The sequence below is a fragment of the Elephas maximus genome, chromosome 9 (assembly GCF_024166365.1).
Source record: "Elephas maximus indicus isolate mEleMax1 chromosome 9, mEleMax1 primary haplotype, whole genome shotgun sequence".
NCBI lineage: Eukaryota > Metazoa > Chordata > Mammalia > Proboscidea > Elephantidae > Elephas > Elephas maximus.
In genome coordinates, this window is record NC_064827.1 from 66,241,617 (window position 1) to 66,261,499 (window position 19,883).

General features: G+C 46.4%; 1 protein-coding gene across 8 annotated transcripts in view; it reads right to left on the bottom strand.

Moving 5' to 3' along the window:
- Positions 1–19,883, bottom strand: part of ASTN2 (astrotactin 2) — a 1,062,617-nt gene that overhangs the window by 330,055 nt on the left and 712,679 nt on the right. For all 8 annotated transcript variants that reach the window (XM_049897085.1, XM_049897083.1, XM_049897084.1 and 5 more), the window contains 2 exons: positions 7,053–7,177; positions 2,684–2,788 (listed from right to left, as the gene is read on the bottom strand). In XM_049897085.1, coding sequence (XP_049753042.1) covers positions 2,684–2,788; positions 7,053–7,177 — 230 coding nt within the window. The remainder of the gene's footprint in view (positions 1–2,683; positions 2,789–7,052; positions 7,178–19,883) is intronic.

The window sequence follows — 19,883 nt, forward strand, 5'->3', positions numbered from 1 at the left end:
GTCTTGAAAGTCACAATCAGGAAGCCTGAGCTAGTATCTACTGAACAACTCATATGCACCAGGAATTCTGCTAGATTTTCACCTACTTTATCTCATTTAACCTTGCCACAGCACTATAACCCTGATGACAACAACCCCCAGTATGTAGATGAGGAAACCAAACCTCAGAGAGTGTTAATGACACGTAGGTTCTCTAGCCAGAGGAGCTGGGATTCAAACCCAGTTCCGTCCTCACTCCAAAGCCCATGCACTTTCCACTGCACCAAATAAACCAGGGCTTGGATTGTTCATTGTGGAGTCCTGGGGCCACCATTTGCCCAGGCTCAGTGGATGCGCCCAGTCTACAGATGTGATCCCTGCCTTAACTTCCTGTAACATCGCTTCCCTTTCTATTTCTGCTGTTGCCTTCCTAAAACTGGTTTGTTATGCCTCCCTAGATTGCCACAAGAGCCTCCTTGCTGCTCTATTTCCCTCTAATCCTTGGCCAAAGAGATTTCTAAATCATCAGCACCCTGCATGGGGCCTGCACACCAATCAGTGGATAATGGAGTTCCCTGTCTCCTTTTTCAAACACACTCATAACAAAGCTATTCTTCTGGGCCCAAGGTTCTTATGTGGGCAGTCAAGGCCTCTACGTCATTTTCCATGAGCCACCCATACCAGGCTTTAGTTCTAACCAAATCCGTTTTCTGATTTCGCTTGACTATGACCCCTGATTCCCACCACCCTTTCTTCAACTCACATCCTCCACACTCCCAGCACACACACACACACCCCCCACCCTCTACCTGAATTGTCTCCCTGCTTCCTCCTTGAGTCACACCCATACTTCAAGGACCCAGGAAGTCACCCCTTCCCCAGGCAGCATTTCACACCACCCTGGCCAGGAGCATCTACTCTCTGAACCTTCAGCACGCACCCCCCTTGAAGGCAGAAGCCCTATCTCACATGTTTATGAATCTGCACATGTCCCCCCTCCCCAGCCCAGTTTGTGGCCATTCCTGGGACATGGCAGGCACATCGACTGTGATTAGTACAAGAACGACCAAGTTTGTACCAAGTCAAAGTAAAGGAAAAAAAAAAAAAAAAAACTCCAACATTAAAAATGAGCTCCAATTTGCCAGCATTTGTTTTACAAAGGGGTTTTCAGGAGCACAGTTATTAATGAAAGCAGGTACACCTTTGTAGTTCTAATAGGAACATCACAGTCTCACTCACGAGTACAGTGTGAGGAGGTAGGAGGCAAAACAGAAACGGGACTCAAAGAATGGGTGCTTGATTAGAACAGCCCCTCTCCATCAACCCGTGAACTCATGCAACTGGGTAATTAATGCAGCATGTTAATAATGAGATGGTTTCTGCTAAGTAATAAATAACAATACCATGTATACGCCCTGTGGCTTTTTATCCAAGCAGACAGAAGTGCAGTCAAATCCCTGCTCTGCTCCCTGTTCTGCCACTTACTAGCTGTGTGACCTTGGACAAGTCACTTAACTCTCTGACCCTCAGTTTCCCTATCTGAAGAAAAATGGGGACAAATAATGCCTTGCCTACAGGGTCTTGTAAATCATACATATAAAACATTATAAAGCACTTGGCAGGTATCAGCAATCATTACTGTTTGTACTTCCCAGAGGGTGAAGTCTTCCAATTTCCAGAAAGAGTTCCATTTTGCTGATTGTACAAAGTGAGATTAAAAAAGAAAAAGATGTGTGGATAACTAGGGGACATTCAGACAACAAACCAGTACAAGTGTTATGAGTGACAGCCAGGGTAGAAAACCCTAGGCCAGGCCTCATCTCTCCAGAGTCATTCATTCCTTCTTTCTTTCAGGTTTTATTATTATTTATTTTTTTAATTCCTTCATCAAACATGAACACGAATAATACGCTGACCCTCTGTTGGTTCTGGGGATACAGAATACAGGAATAACTAAGACCCAAGCCTTACCCAGAGTTCTCAGGTCAGTGGGGGAGACAGACAAGATCCAGATATAAAACCAGCACTTGTCAGTGCTTCAAGAGAAATCCTCAGAGCAGTGGAAATGCCTTGAGTCATTCTGAGGGAATGGGGAGCTGGGGAGATGTCACAGGTTACTGCAGAGTACATTCCTGTGCAGAGAGATCCAGGCAGAGGGAACAGCGTGTGCAAAGTCACAGGCACAAAAGGACAAGTCCCTTTTCAAGAGTCACAGATCATCCCCCTCGGCTGGATGTTAGGACCCATGTGAGCAAAGTGTGGGCAGTGAACGTGGGTGTGGTGTTTGTGTGATTGTTGTGGAGGAGATGCACAGAAAGAAATCTGCTGGCAAAGAACACAGGAGTTGGTTCCTGAGAGGGACTTAAAATTCACAAACCTGAAATAATTGAAGAACAGAAATGTGACTTAGATGGTTATTTCCCCCTTCTCTTTTATTCGGCACCCTGCTTGGAGGCACTTCCTCCAGGAAGCCTCTCTGTCTCCCCCATCTTTGCCACCTTTATCCCATTATTGCGTTGACACTGCTGCAATGTGCGACATAACTCAGTTTGCTTTTGGCTTGCCCTCCCTGTGAGCTGGTTGGTGGCAGGGAGGGCACTGCCTCATTCCCTCAGCATCCCCTGCGCCAGCACAGGGCCTGGCATACCTTGGGAACGTGTGCTGATTTACACCGAGTTCCCTGGCTGCCCTGCTGTGTCCTCACCTGCCGACAGGGTGATGGTGCTGAGCTTCACACGGTAGAGGTTGCTCCGGACCCGCCACTGCTGCACCATGGGATAGCCCATAGCCTCGTCATACCTGATGTCTCCTGGGGGAGGAAATAAGATGGTCATGTGATCCCAGCACTTAGAGGCCTCTTGCCACAACTCCCACCCATGGCTCTGGGCTCTGGGTAATGCCCTTCTTTTAGACGGGTAGAGGCAAGAGACCTAGGGTGCAGGCTCTCACCGTGGCCAACAATTTTATCTAGGCCCCAGTCCCAGGCCTCTGATCTTAGCCCCAACCCTGCTTTTTCTCTGTTCAACAGCGTACAAGGACCTTTCACCCTGCAAACAAGAGCAAGGTCAGATTTATGTCCCATTTACACCTGACCAAGTTACAAGTTGGTAACTTGCCAGGGGGCACTGAACATCTATCTACGTGCCTCAGTTTCCTCATCTGATACTGGAGATATCTATGCTGCCTTGATTCCATGGGCAGGCTGTAAGGGTCAAAGAAGATAACAGAAGTGGAAGCACTGTGGTAACCTAGAAATGCTGTATGTGTGGAACAGGAATCAGCAAACTACAGCCTATCATTTGCACATTGCCAAGGCTGTGTTTGCACTACAGTGACAGAGTTGAGTACTGGTGACAGAGACCCTACCATCTGCAAAGCCTACTTTTACCTATCTAGCCCCTTACAGAGTTTGCTCACCTTTGGCGTAGACCATTGTTTCCCCATATGGGAATATGGGACGCTCCAGGTATTAGGCAAAACACACACGTACATACATAAATGGTTCCATTTCAAGTGAGAATGAAAAACATTGGTAAAACAAAGCTAAACAAGATTTTTAAAAACTATCATTTCTCAGCACTTTTGAATCGGGTAATGTGCATTTTAAGCTCCACGAAGGCACAGTGTGCAGCAGCTTCTTTGATGTTGTTATTAGGTGCCGTGAAGTCAATTTTAACACATAATGACCCCAAGTGACAGAGTAGAACTGCCCCATAGAATTTTCTTGGCTGTAATTTTTACAAGAGCTGCTAGGTGGATTCAAACCACCAACCTTGAGGTTAGCAGCCAAGAGCTTAACTGTTTTGCCACCAGAGCTCCTTCTTTGACCACGTAACCCCCTTCCGTACAGAGGGTCCACTCAAACTTACATTCCATAGAATGCACTTTGGGAAAAGTGGTTATAGACAAAAATGAACAGACATAAAGCAAAACAAAATGCTAGCAAGTACTTAACTTTGGACGGTGGGTGTATGAATGATTATTTTCTGATTAATATTCATCTTCATTTTCTAATATCCCTACCCTAAGGAACTCTCTCTTTCATAATCAGAAAAAAAAAATCCATAAAAAAGAAATGCTGGTCCCATCAGCAGTTATCATTATTGCTGTTACGTATCCATGCTTTCTAGTGCCTCTGCAAATGGCAGGCACATTTCCTATCCCCTCTCTTGTCCCCTGGTGAGGAGGCACTTACAGAGATACTCGATACCAAGATTAAAATGAGAATCTCATTGGAACAAATGATTTCTTCCTAGACATTACTGCAGTATTAAAGTTGTCCATTACTGTCAACATTTTTTTTTTTCTCCTTACCCTTTTCAGGAATAATATAATTTTTTTAGAGGCTTTCATTTTAAAGTAAAATATTCATGATCCCCAAAGCTATGTCCACTGGAGCGAGGGTGTTTTGTTATAAATATGTCCTCTCTGTTTATCTGCTCTGCCTCTCCCGTCCCTCCTTTGCAGAGTCTGGAAAGGGCAGGGAAAGTGGGGGCAAGAAGGAGAGGGCTCTGTTTCTGACTCGAGGCAGAGAAAACAGCCTGCACAGGAAGATTCAGACACCAGGGCCCGTGGATTACTGCGTCCTACCTGTTACAGCTCCTCTGGGTTCAGAGCAGGGTTGGAGCCATCATGGGCAAAAGGAAAAGTACTTCCTCTGATCATCAAGTAATGTATGAAGCTGTCCTCCCTGCCTTTTACCCCACCCTTGAGCCTCCCCCATAAGTGATCCTCACCCCATCCCTTGCTTTCCCCCATCCCTGGTCCTTCTCTGGAATATAAGCTCCTCCAATGGAATGTCAGCTTCTCGAGGGTGAAGTCTCACACAGAGCCCAGCACACAGTAAACCAAAACAAAAACCATTGCCGTTGAGTTGATTCTGACGCATAGCAACTCCTATAGGACAGAGCACAACTCCCCCATAGGGTTTCCAAGGAGTGGCTGATGGATTCAAACTGCCAACCTTTTGGTTAGCAGCCATAGCTCTTAACCATTGTGCCACCAGAGCCCCACAGTAGGCTTGCAGTAAATATCAACTGACTTGTTCACTTTCACCCTGTTTCTGATCATAAATCTACCCCTGACCCTCATTTCACCCAACTCCATCCCAGATCCCCACCTGGGGAATAGGGCTGGGATGGGAGGAGGTGTTTTCCTGATAATTAAAAAAAAAATTATACACTCTGGAAATGTAAGAGTTCTTTCCTAAGGACACATCCAAAGATCCTTGAGTCAAAACAATGTAACAATTCCTGCCACAAATGGAGAATCACAATGTGCCAAACAGTTTACATACAGAATCTTCATTTCTCTCATGACAATGCTGAAAAATAAAGGTTATATCTCCATTTTTCAGAGGAGGAAGCTGAGGCCCAGAGAGGGAAACTGCACAAGGACACAGAGTGATCACTGACAGATCCAGAGTCCTTTCTGTTATAGCACAGCACCTCCCCAGGGGCCATGGAAATGTCTACTTTAGGAGGTGGTGAGCTCCCCATCACTGGGGGTATCCAAAAAGGAATCACTCAGCAGGGATCCCACAAACCCAATTTCTCATTAGTAAGGAGGCTAGGACTACAGGCCATCTTAGCTCTGAAATTCTACAATGTTTGGTAAAATTAAAATTAAAGAGGGCACAGCCAATTTTTAGACACTTTTTACAAAGCACTTTTTATCATTCCTCAGCACCTAGAATAGGCTAATATGCATGTTAAAAGTTCCATGAAGGGGAAATGCACAGCAGCTTCTTTGACCATGTTGATGCTGTTGTTAGGTGTTTTCAAGTCGAATGAGTTGATTTGATCTACATCTAGGTCCCTTTGCGGAGCAGGACGGGACAGGGAGGTGACAGCAGATAAGGCATTAGCTTTGGAGTTAAGACTGGCTGGGCTTCTGTCCTAACTCAACTATACATGAGCCATGTGGCCTTGGACAAGTTACATGACCTCTTCGGCCAATTTAAAGGGGGCAATAATGCCCTTGAGGGGTTACATGCATTAATGTATGTAAGGTGCCTGGCACCTAAGAGGCCCTCAGCACATGTGGGCTCTCTCCCTGTCCACATCATTTTACAGAAAAGGCCCATGGACACTGCATGTGCCCAAGGTCTCCCAGAGCTTGCAAGAGATGGACGGGACTTAAACCTAAGCCTGTCACGTTGCAGGGGTCTTGCCTGGGGGAGAATTTCCCTCTCAGGAAACAACTCCAGGATCCCTCAAGTTGGCCATTCCCCTGAGCAGTGAACAAGACACCCAACTCCTATATCACAGAGGCAGGGCCAGGGCCCTTACATCTTAGGAAATTCCCCATGAAAAAGGGTAGGAGAACAACTGGTAGAAGACAAGGAAGAGCAGAAGGGTGTCCTGGGGTGAGACAGAAAGAATGAGGCATCAGAAAAGCCTGCAGAATATAGCTTCACAGTAAGGGAGACAGATCTGGCGGGAGCACTTCAGAGTGGAGTGTAAAGGGCATAAGACCTGGAGTCATGACACCTGGGTTCTACTCCTGGAAGATTTGCTGTGTGACCTTTGGCTGGTCCCTTCACCTCTCTGAATCTAGATTCCTCACCTACCAAATAGGAATAATAATAGCAACCCCCACAGGATGGCCACCAAAAAAAAAAAACATGCTGTGTAACTAAAGTTCTACTAAGGTGGAGAGAATCTGGTTTGAGAAGTCCACCATTTTACTTTAGAATGACTTAAAGATGAACCAATAAAACAAAACACTGAAAGTGAAAAAAATTAAAAGTCAGGAAATTGTCAGTGAGAGTGAAAAATGCTGTTGAGACTCAGGCACAGAGGCCAAGACCTCTCACCAAGAGAATTTTCCTACTGTCAGAGAGGCACCTCCCTCCCAGGTGGCCCCTGCACATAGTATGGAGTCTCAGGGAAGCCCCTCGTTTAGCACAGGCCATGACAGAAGTCCAAGAAATGGCAGGTCCCTTTCCCCTTCCACCCTTCACAAAGAGGTGGGCCGGGCTGGCCCATCTTGGATCTGCTGAGGACAGGCTATGCACCTGGAAACCAGGTGCGTGGTTAGGGAGACTGGGGAGGGCCCCACATCTGTCTTACCAGTGAGCAGCTGGAGGTCTGGGAGGGGCTCGGAGAGGACCCCCCGGCACTGCTCCTCCACCGGCAGCGGGATCACCAACAGCCCATCGGCCAGCTGGGGGAAGTCCTTGATGAAGTTGTTCTCCCTGTGGAGAGGAGCAGAGAGACTGGCAAAACGAGGAGGTGAGGGCTTCTGGGGAGCTGCAGGGCAGGGAAGCAGGAAACCAGCAGAGTGACTGGCTCCCATGAGTGAGTTGCCTTGCTGTAATGACTCTGGCTCCCTGAATACCAGCTCTGAGAACATGAGAGTTAACAACAGGATCAGGAATCAGGCAAGCTGGGGTCCAAGCCTACCCTCACTATGAGCTGTATGATCTTGAGCAAGCTACGGTGCCTCTCGGAACCTCAGTCTCTTTGTCTATAAAATGAGACTTGGATCCCAGGGCTGTTGTAATCATTTAATGAGATAAAACTGTCAATTACTTAAGAAGCTGTCTGACACTCTATAAACTGTGCATGTGGCTGCTAAATGTCCCTCTGTATAACCAATAACAATGGTGAACCAGGATGCGAGGGAATTGGAAACAGTGTGGAGTGCTAAAAAGAGTGGATTTTTTTTGTTGTTGTTGTTGTCTGAAGAGATCTTTTGGATGAAACTCTTTCTTTTACAGAGGGGAAACTGAGGCCTGTAGCAGGGATGTGACTTGCTCAAAGAAAATCGATGTATTAGACTCAAACTAAAGTCTTCCTACTTCCAGGCTAGCGCTCTTCCCCTTGCCCTAACTTCTTCAAGGGCCTCTATCCCTTCCCTGTAGGGCCATCCCAGGGAACGGCAGACATACACTTTCTGGGTGACCTCAGGGGACAGAACCCTGAACGGAGGTAGCTTTTAGTACACTTGTATATTTAAGTGTGCTATTCGCTGTAAAAAAAAAAAAAAAAAAATTTTTTTTTTCTCTGTGTGTGTGACCAGGTCTGTCTGTGGAGTTGTACAGTGCATATATGGAAGCGGGCTTCCTGCTTCTGAACAAAACCAAACCTGTTGTTTCAAACGAATTCCGACTCATAGCAACCCTGTAAGACAGAGTAGAATTGCCCCACAGGGTTATAAGGAACAGCTGGGAGATTCAAACTGCCTACCTTTTTATTAGCAAGGGTTCCTTCTAGCCAATAAACCCAAAACCAAACCTGCTGCAGTCGAGTTGATTCTGACTCGTAGCGATCCTATATAGGACAGTGTAGAACTGCCCCATACAGTTTCTAAGGTGCACCTGGTGGATTCGAACTGCCGACCTTTTGGTTAGCAGCTGTAGTTCTTAACCACTATGCTACCACGGTTTCCTTCTAGCCAGTGGTAGTAGACCTGCCTAAAAAGGGAATAGCCTACCAAGAGAGGTGGTGAGCCTCCTGTTACGAGTGGTGTGCAAGCAAGAAACTTGATACCCACTTGGCATGCTTGGTGTCAAGATCATTTCTGTATTAAAACCTGACTTTTAAGGTCCCTTCATACTCAGAGATCCTCAGAGTTAGTGACACTAATTACAATCTGGAGAGGAGGAGAGGCGAGGGGGACAAGGAGGGGAAGAACAACCGGAGGAGGAGGTTTACCATTTTTATTTTGCTATCTGGCACGGGCAACCTTGAAATGGAAATTGGAAAGAGGAAAACAAGAATATACAATGCCAGTGTAAAGCCTTTGAAGCCTGGGTCTCGAGCAGTTCAAAAGCAGCTGTCAAAAAAAGCATCAGGTGGCCTGGGTCATTTTCTTATCTGTACTTCACCTCCCTCTGTCCTGCCCCAGGCACCTGAAAACCTCGCCACTGATTCCTTCATTTAGTGAACACCTTCTCCATGTCTGACCTCTGAGCAAGATCAGAGGCCAGAGCAGAAATCAACATCTCCATCGTGAACACTGCCAACATCACCATCAATGTCATCTCTGACATTTATTAGACCTTTATAACTTGCTAGGATCTGGCTAAGGACTTCAGGTATGTTTTATCACTTAATATTCACAACAATCCTACAAGACAGTTATTATTATCTTCATTTTACAGATGAGAAACATGAGGTTCAGAGTTAATGGGTGGTAGAGTTAGGATTTGAACGAAGGTCTGACTCCAAACCTGGTGTCCTTGATGAGAAAAGTGAAGGACTGGTGAGGTCAGAGGCTGGGCCTGGGACATCTGCCAGTGCACGCATTGTCTGCGCTTGTATATTTAAATGCGCTTTTCTGTGTCTGTGTGTGACCAGGTCTATGTGTGACCAGGTCTATGTGTGGAGTCATACTTGTTTATGTCAGTGTGTGCATGTAATTTTGGGTTCTCCCTAGGTTTTGTGGTTGGCCTTTGGTTTGTCTGCAAGCCTGGGAGTGTGGGACAGCAATGTGAATATAAAAAGTAGCCTGCTTGTTCAGGGCTATTGCCTGTGCCACCAAGTGGCCTTAGTGTTAGCCAGAATCTAAGGGACTACGTTTCCTATGTCTCCACTGTGAGATGGCCTCTCGGGCTGCAGCTCTTCCCTCAAAGATAGAGGGGTCGAGGGGTGTTCCCATGTCTCTGTCATCCAGCTAACATGCACCAAGCACACATACGGGTGGAGCCCTGTGCTGGGCGCTAGGACTCAGATTTAGGTCTGATTCTCTTCTTGCCCTCAAGGCCTCCCCAACCTAGTGGGGGAGACAATACAAGTGGCCATGCATAATAATCATGTGGCTGGCTACAGGGAATTTTGGGGGGGGACCAGATGCTTCTGGGCAAGGGTCCTTTCCCCATGAGACCCTAAGCATTTGTTTCATGGGTGACGGGGTAGCAACGACTCTGAAGGCTAGGGCTCCACTCTGCCCATACCACATCCTAGCTGTGGAACCTGGAACAAACCACTCAAACCTCAGTTTTCTCATCTGTAAAATGGGGATCACTATAGCCACTCAGCCTGCCTTAGTGAAATAACAATAATAATAATAGCTTTTTATCGAGCACCTACTATGCACCAGGTACTATTCCAAGTGCTTTACATGAGTCCTCAGCACAAGTCTGTGAAGTAAGTGCCGTTAAGATCCCCAGTTTAGAGATGGAGAAGGTGAAGCAGAAATCGGTTATTAACTACTCAAGGCCACACAGCAGGGACATGGTACACCCCCAGCAGTCTATCTCCCAAGCCTATGCTCCGTGCACCTGCTCAATGGGGAAATGGGGGCTCCAGGAAGTGAAGCGGTTTTCTTGGATTAAGTCACTTTGGGAAGAGAGATCAAGGCTGTCTTTTTTCCCTTTATCACCAGGGGTATCCATTTCAAATCATATCTTAAAATATTTTTTACATTGCAGAAGAGGGAGGCAGTGGTGCCCTCTCTGCCCACCCCCCCGCCCCCACTACACCACATCCTTCTCCTTCTGTCCCTCTGTCTCTGGAGAAGCCAGGCGGAGCTCTGTGGTAGCTCTGACCCCAAAGGGACAATGGGAGGCAGCATAGTGGGCCCAGTGGGCACCTCAGGACAGAGGGGTCCGGCTCCTGAGGCCCCTTCTGCTTGGAGGAAGGTGCTTCCTCTGAGCTTTTGGGGAGCAGGGAGGGTCCTGAGCAAGCACATAGAAGGACAATATGAGGAGGGAGAATATAAGACAGGTGGGCATTAGCAGAGCAGTTTGGAAAGATGGGAGGAAGGGAGATGAGGACAAAGCAATGAATGGCAAGACAGCAACTGCAAAGACCTAGGGCCATCCCTGAGCATCGGGCCCCATTGCTGTTGCCTGGGCCACAGCCATAAGTTATGTGGAGCCTCTGCCAGCAGAGGGCGCCCAGGGCCTTCACATCAATAAGCTCTTCAGGGAAGCAGAATACTGATGGCAAAACAGCACAGAAAGTTCTGCTGTGCTGAGAACCTCAGACAGATGCCTACACAGAGGCTTCAGAAACCACCCACCTGGGAAAGGTGACCAGGGAGGTTGGCAGGGTACTGGCTGAAACTCAGTTGGTCTGAGGCTGGATTCAGATGCTCAGAGCTTAGGAGTGTGTGTGTGTGTGTGTGTGTGTGTTTGCATAGTAACAAGTACTAGGTAACTAATCTAATGATAGGAAGAAGAATGAGTAATATTTATTAATAGTGATTGATCTTTAGCTATATTCTAGGTAGTGTGCCAAGATACATGTTTTAACCTCACAAGAATTCTGTAAGATAACTACTGTTATTCCATTTAGATGAAGACATGGACGTTCAGTGATGGTAAATAACTTGCCCAACCAAAGTCCACAACTAGGAAATGGGCAGTGGCCACGACTACATTCTAATCAGTCTAGTTTAGCTTGATGCCTGGTACTCAGTAAACGCATGCTCAGTGAATCGGTCCAAAGCCTGTGCCCCCGATCGCGGGGACAGCCAGAGACCAAGCAGTTCTGCGGTTGTTTGTCTCCAGGGTAGAGTAAGCGTCTGTGTTCACAGATGAGCTATACCGCATCTGTGTGTGTGTGTGCATAAGTGAATTCTGCGTCTCGAACAGCAACAAGACCACTGTTTCTTCAGACAAATATCTTCCAAAAGAGCTCTACAAAAATGGTTCAATCTCGGCTGGAAATGATTCATCAAATTTTTAAAATAGTGGGTCCTGGGCCCCAGAACTGAGGAACTCTGGGAGTGAGACATCTCATTCATTCCACAAACATTTCTGGTGCAAATGGTTAATGTGCTCAGCTGCTAACCAGAAGGTTAAAAGTTTGAGTCCACCGAGAGGTGCCTTGCAAGAAAACCCTGACTATCTACTTCCAAAAAAAGTTAGCCCATTAAAGATCCTACGGAGCCAGTTCTACTCAGACGCACATGGCGTCGCCACAAATTGGAATCAACTAGATGGAAGCTGGTTTGGTTACCACGTTCCAGGGACTGTTCTAGGCACTAGAAACACAACAGTGGAAACTCAGAGGAGGAGCCCCTGCTCATGAAGACCAGGAGAAAATACAAAAGCCGTATTAAGGTCGACAAGGTCCTTTAAGATCTAACCCTTGCCTATTCTTTCTACCTCATCTTTTGAGGCATTACCCCTTGGCTTCCTGTTCTCTGGTCACACTGACTGTCCTGGAGTTCCTCTAGTGGGCATGCTGCCTTCCTCCACAGGGCCTCACTTGGGATTTCCCTCTCTCTAGACAGCTCTTCTCCCTCTGTACCTGGCCAACCCATCACTCAGACCACACAGTAATGCACTGCCTCTGAGAGTTCCCTTGTTACTCACTCTCATAGGATCGTCCTCTTTTCTTCCATAGAGGCATCATATTTCCTAACTACAGGTATACTCATGGGAGACCTCACTAGACTGTAAGCTCCATGTGGGTCAAGACTATGCCTGTCTCATTTACTTCTGTCTCACTGCTGTCTCCCCAGGAAGCCTAGCACAGTGCCTGACAAAAAGTAGATGCTCAACAAATATTTGTTTAGGAAATAAAGGCAGGGAACCCAGAAATAACAGTAATGTGCCCATGACCTACATATTTTTTAAATTATACATACAACATAAAATTTGCCATATTAATCATTTTCAAGTGTACAATCAGTAGTATTAATTATACTCACAATGGTATGTAACTGTGACTATTCGTTTCCAAAACGTTTTCATCATTCATATCACAAACTCTGTACTCCTTAAGCAATAACTGTCTATTCCCACCTCACCCCAGTCCACGGCAACCACAGGGTCTGCTTTCTGTCTTTATGCCTTTGTCTGTTCTAGATATTTCACACAAATGGGATCATACAATATGTGTCCTTTAGTGTCTGACTTATTTCACTTAGCAAAATGTTTTCAAGGTCATCCATGAATAACCTACATCTTTTGATAGGGCACTTTCTGATGTTTTGCCCCAGGGCCGCTGCCAGCATGCTTCACAGTTCAAGGGGTATTGGGAGTTTGAGTCTAAAATTCCAGCTCTTCCACAAAGAAGCTTCAAAATTCTATTTCCTTTCCTCCCCTAATTTCCCATGGAGTTTAGGTAGAGAGGGCCAGGGGTCACTGAGCTGGTGGGGGCTAGACAGAAAAGATGATCTCCCTGAGTAGGTTCATCAGGGCTCCCACTCATGGTGAGTGCATGTGTGTGCGTGTGTGTGTGTGTGTGTGTATGTGTGTGTGTGTTCACGTTGGGGGAGAGGCAAGGTGGGGGAAGGTGGGGTGAGAAAAGCCAGCAGGAAGTAAGCCACCCAGTTCAAAGCTTTTTCAATTTTCCCTAGTTGGAATACATCTTTCCTTTCATTTTTCAGAAACCCTGGTGGCGTAGTGGTTAAGTGCTACAGCTGCTAACTGAGAGGTCGGCAGTTCAAATCTGCCAGGTGCTCCCTGGAAACTCTATCGGGCAGTTCTAACTCTGTCGTACAGGGTCACTATGAGTCAGAATGGACTTGATGGCAGTGGGGTGGGTTCTTTTTTTTTTTTTTTTTTCCATTTTTCTTTTATATATCTTTGTGAATAGATTCTAGGAGCGGCCTTGGGTCCTGGTGGTGGAAAAATTGTGGACTTGGAAGTCATCTAGACATGGATCCAAATCCTAGCCTTGCCATTTACCAGCTCTGTGACCTTGGGGAGGTCACTTCAACTTTTAAGCCTTAGTAACTTCATCTGTAAAATATGGGTAATGAGTTTTGTGTCAAGGGTCTTGGAGCAGGGGTACCTGACATGTTTCCTGTAATGTTACCTTTGATGCCAAGTCCTTCTCTTGAATTGCATGCTAGATTCTGAATCCATCTTTGAGCCTCAGAGAGCACAGGCAGTGCCTGGCTCACAGCACACGCATCTGCTGCATCTGCTGGACCTTGTGTGGAGGCCAGGGGCAAGCTCTCTACCCTGCACACCACCTGCTCAGGAACTCTAAGTCATACAAAACCTACAGGGCACAGCCAATGAGGATGCGGAGCACCTGACTGCCTTTTGATCAGTCACACCGACAATAACAGCAAACAAGGGGAGATGGGCTCCTCCCCAGCCCTCCTCACCTCTTCCCCAGATCTTTGCTCCCTCCCTCTCTCCTCCATTTAAGAATATGTGTGAGTGTTTTGGATACATTAATACGCAGCCACCAGCATCCAAGAGCCTATCACCCCTCAGTTCTGGTGAAATTAGCATTTAAATTGAGGTATTTCGGGGAGGTAAATCACCCTAGAGCCAGCCAGAGCTGTCTGCAGCCTTTGCTTAGTGGAGGGATGGCAAGGAGTCTTGGCCTGGTTGCTAAGAGTTTACAGGGAGGGGTCCACTCTCCCTGCCTCGCTCTCTGGCTCTCTCCAGGCTGCCCAGGAGCCTCCAGAAAGGCTGGCATCAAATTTCCAATGCCAGTGAGGACATCTCCCCTGTTTTAAACCTTGCCCCTTCTCTGCCCTTCCAATTGAACTGAGCCCTTTTGCCAAATGAGAGAGATGACTTTGGCTGAGATGTGGCTTCCTCCAAACCAAGAAGTCAAGAGTGCTGTGTTCTCGTCTTGGCTCTGTGTTCCTGTCTGGTGGTGTGATTTGGAGAAGCCTCTCTCCATCTCTGAAACCGATGGTTTGGAGGGCTGGTGCAATATGTTTGTTTCTGTGATCCCCAGATTGGGAGGCATTGGGCTAGACTTTGAAGCTGACCTGTAGGTGCTGGAGTCAACAGGGCCCAGTGGTGACTAAATGGATGCCAACACTTGCTTGTCCAGGTGCACCCTCAGCTTGTCCCCTTTGCAGGGGGCAGTTAGAAACCTTGTTTTCCTGTGATCCGCTTCTCAATTACGAGTCTTCATTTAAGTTTTCTGGTCAAGCACCCTACTGGTACCCTGTTGCTGTTGAGTCGATTCCAACTCATAGCGACCCTATAGGACAGAGTAGAACTGCCCCGTAGAGTTTCCAAGGAGCGCCTGGTGGATTCAAACTGCCAACCTTTTGGTTAGGCGCTCTTAACCACTACACCGCCAGGGTTTCCTCAAGCACCCTAGACGATATTTATTCTTTCAGCCTTTAATTAATGAATTAATTCAACACATCTTTAGTATTACATGCCAGGCACTGGGCCTATGAAAATAAAAAAAGACACATTCTGTCCTCAAGTTGTACACTGCATGGTAGGCAACACGTGTGAAAATGTTTCCTACGTGTGTGTATATGTGCATAAGAGGAATACTGTTTATGAAAATATTAAGCTGAAGTATTTTTCACTCCCCTAAGTCATATTTATCCATGGCTCTCCACCCCTAAATCAATGGCATTCCCATCTTCAGTGGAAAAGCAGATACCACCTAGAAAAAAAGGAGGTCATTGCTTAGCTTTGCACCTCAAAGCTGACTTTGTAGCATCTTCAGCTAGATAACAGTTTTGAAAGCCAGCCTGTGCCAGCAAAGGTTCCCTTGTATATCAAAAGCCAGGCCTGGCTGACTCAGATCACAGTGTTTTATTTTAATGTAGAGATGGTCCAGGCTGTGACCTCAGGGAATTCCCACCAGACAGGAAAAGGAAGTAGAAAGCCCTTCTCTCTGCCACTGGTGCTGGGAGGAATTGCAGAGGAAAGACGCTAACAGATAAATACAGGCATGAGTGTCTTGATGAATCTCCTTCTGGCTTTTTGGAAGCCAACCCCGCCCTCCACAATACTCATCCCAAGCATGAGGGTAGTGCCAACAAGTGCTTCAGATACCAAGACAGAGTTTGTGGAAAATCTTAGTATGGGAGAGTTGAGACAATGGGGTTTGCTTACCCAAAATCAGGGTATAGTCTGGGGAGTTTGTGAGCCTCTTCATCCAACAAGCCAATGGAAGCTCCCTGGCAGGATAGCAGTGGGTGAGGGAAAGGCCTGAAGCAGCCTCCCGAGTCCTGCACCCACAGGGTAGAGAGAACAGAGCAGTCACGATTTCCTGGCATGATTTCCCAGCCCCTATGAAGGCAGTGATGGTAGAGCTGTTAGGCCTGATATTCAAGGGAGCTTCAGAGTATAGGGACCTCATGACCTTATACTTCTACATTGGTTTTAACACACTGATTCTCTTTATCCATGTCACAACAGACACCAGTGCAAGGGCCCAGAGTCACGCTCAAATAAGAGATCCCGTAGCGAACGGCAGAGAGGATCCAGTAGGCCACGTTTGTTCCAGAGTCCTTCCCCCATCAGCATCTGTCTGCACCTAATGCCAAGTTGGGAGGGAGGGAAAACTGCTTGATAAGGGAGAAACAAGGCTGGTGGGGAGTTCAGTTTTGAATGGAGTGGATATTTACTCTAAAGAGAATGTTTTCTGCTCTTAATTGGCAAGTTGAAGTACTTTTTTTGCTATCAGTGGGATGGAAGCTGTAGGGTAAGATTATATCAGTTCTGGAAAAATAAGAAAACTATAGCATTTTGCATAACTGAATTTCAGTAAACAAATCTTTGAACCTTTTACTTGTATAAACATGGTTATCAGTCAAAGTGATAAAGTTTAAGGTTAATAGATAGAGGAAGTTCAGAGTCCAAGGGAGTACAGATGTAGATCACCTGACACAGACTAGCCCTTTCAAGACCCAGTTATTTTTTCCTTGTAATTTTTTGTTGCTACTATATGTTTTCAGTAATGAGGGCATGCTGAATCATTGAGTGTATTCGAATTTTTGGTGGGTAATATATATATATTTTTTTATGCCTGATCCCACTAATTATACCCTCAGAATCTAGAGGTACATATGTGTACTCCTTGACACCCAAAATTCTACACTTAGCGTCCAGAGGTACATATGTGTTCCAAATAAAAAATTACAAATTTGGGTTTTTCTTACCAAAAATTCAATGACTCAGCACCACTTCATACAATACCCTGTTAAAACAGTAATTTGTGGCACACACCTGTTTTTTCTGTTTCACACTTACATAGGGCCCTACCTGCCAGCAGCACATACTATCAGTGCTACAATACCCTCCCCCCCACCAAAAAAAAAAAAAAAAACCCATTGCCATCAAGTCGATTCCGACTCACAGCGACCCTATAGGATAGAGTAGAACTGCCCCATAGGGCTTCCAAGGAGTGGCTGGTGGATTCAAACTGTTGACTTTTGGTTGGCAGCCAAGCTCCTAACTGCTAAACCATCAGGGCTCCAGTGGTACAACAGCTCCCCAATAAACCCCAGAGGCAGAAAAAGTAAGTGGTAGCTATATGTACTACGGGTCACAAAAAGGTTAAGAAGGTTGGGAAGGCTTCCTGGAGGTGTTGAGACAATAGATTGGGAGGGGTTATCCAGGGAGACAACAGGGAAGACAGGGTGGGGGTAGTTCCAGGAAGAAAGAATAGCAAAAGTCCAAAGGATATGTAGTGTGTGTGTGTGTGTGTGTGTGTGAGAGAGAGAGAGAGAGAGACAAAGAGAGAGAGGTAGAAGGAGGGGTAGGGAACACTCACATAACACATTCTGGAAACCATAAGAACCTAAGATTCCAGATGGCCAAAGCTTAACATGAAAGGCAGGAATGGGGCTGGGAAGGGCAAGTAGATAGGAGTAAGATCTTAAGAGTCTTCTCAGTCATACTGAGGGATGTAGACTTAATTCTGAGGGCCAGCAGACCCCATGCAGTGTTTTAAGCAGGACAGTGAGAGTGGCACCATCAAACTGGAGTTTTAGAAAGATTGCCTGGCTACACTGTGGAGGATGGATTGGGAAAGCAACAAGACTGGAGAGAGCCTAGTTACGAGGCTTTGCAGTAAGCCAGACAGGAAATGATGGAGTAACTGCAGAGCATAATCTAGGGCAGAGACGCAGATTTTAGAGAAGAACCAGGAAGTGGAACCTGCAGGTCTTGGTCATCAATTGTATGTAGTGGGAAGTGGAAGGAGACGGAGGTGATGCCAGGAAGTTCTGAGCCCAAGCAGACAAAGATGTGTGTAGTGAAACCCATGTGAAATTGTGCACTACAGATTAGTAAGTAACCACAAGTAAGCCTGTGCATACCTTGTTTATTGGGTAATCTACCCCTGGGCCCACCCAAGAAGCCCTGAGACTTCTGCTTTTGCCAGCTGTCAGCCCATCTCAGTTCACCTGCTAGGTGGGATGACCTGCAGAAAGATGGCCGGACCTCAAACAAAGCCCCCAGCATTTCATGTAAGCTCAGCCACTTTCTCCAGGTCACCGTCTCCACAATGGCAGAATATAACTCCTGACCTGGGCTTCTGGGGCTGCTTCAGTAATCATAGATGCGAAGTTGCTTCACTAGCTGTACAGTGGTCCACGCATATATGGCTGTTCTTATCTCAAGTATCCTCACAGAAATGGTGAGCATTAGTCTTCCCATTTGATGGGAGAAGAGACAGAGGCTAGGCAAATAAGTGACTTATTTAAAGGGCTCCTAGGTTTGTTTGTGTGTGTATAAGGACTCGCTACCAACCCATATTCCTGATTTCTAACCCAGAGATTCTTCCATATTCTTTGCAAGTTCTTTGAATTCTTCGCATGTTCTCCAAGTTTAAGGATGGCCACGTTACATGCCAGATGCTCCCTTTGAAATGTGAACTCCTTCAAAGCAGGGGCTATGTCTGATTCATCTTTGCAACTTCTGCAGAGCCCTCGTGGGGCTTCACGGACAGAACATATGTGTTATCTCCTCCAGAAAGCTGTCCCTGAGCCTCTCCATTGGAAGGGATGTCTGTCTGCTTTGGCTCGGATCACGTACTTTTTGCCAGGCATGGCGGTTCTCTGCGTGTCTGTCTCGCTCCCAGACTCTGTAGTTCTCTGTTGGAAGGATCCGGCTGATTGCCTCCTGCCCCGAGTCCTTACCTCCCTCACACCCCGCTGCCAGTGTCCAGCACAGACTCAGCACATAATTGCTGTCTATTCTGGTTTAGGCTTCCATCCTTTCTAGAGGGGATGACTGCAACAGCCTAATAACTGTGGTCTTTGCATTCAGCTTTGCCGCCTCCAATATGTTCACCATCCTGTGGCCAGAGTGAATCTCTAAAACAATGGCCCTAATTCACAATATCATTGGCTCCATGTATCAGTTTCCTGTTGCTGCTGTAACAAATTACCACTAATTCAGTGGCTTAAGACAACATGCATTTATTATATTAAAATTCTGGAGGTCAGAAGGCTAACATAGGCCTTATGGGCTAAAATCAAAGTGTTGGCAGGGGTGTGTTCTTTCTGGACACTCTAGAGGAGAGTCATTGCCTTGACTTTTCCAGCTTCTAGAGACTACCCACATTCCTTGGCTCATGGCCCCTTCCTCCATTTTCAAAGATAACAAAGCTGAGTGCAGTTCTTCTCACACCATATCACTCTGATCTCCTCTTCCACTTTTTTTTTATTGTACTTTAGATGAAGGTTTATAAAACAAACTAGCTTCTCATTAAACAGTTAGTACACATATTGTTTGGGTTAACAACCCCTCCCCCCTTCCCCGACATGTCAACACTCTCCTTTCTCTACCTTGAGTTCCCTATTACCAGTGTTCCTGTCCCCTCCTGTCTTCTTGTCCTTGCCCCTGGGCTGGTGTGCCCCTTTAGTCTAGTTTTGTTTTATGAGCCTGCCTAATCTTTAGATGAAGAGTGAATGTCAGGAGTGACTTCATTACTGAGCTAAAAGGGTGTCCAGGGAACCATACTCTCAGGGTTTCTCCAGTCTCTGTCAGGCCAGTAAGTCTGGTTTGTTTGTTTATGAGTTAGAATTTTGTTCTACATTTTTCTCCAGCTCTGTTCAGAATCCTTTACTGTGATCCCTGTCAGAGCAGTCGGTGGTGGTAGTCAGGCACCATCTAGTTGTCCTGGAGCAGTCTGGTGGAGACCGTGGTAGTTGTGGTCCATTAGTTCTTTGGACTAATCTTCCCCTTGTGTCTTTAGTTTTCTTCATTCTCCCTTGCTCCTGAAGGAGTGAGACCAGTGGAATATCTTAGATGGCCGCTCACAGGCTTTTAA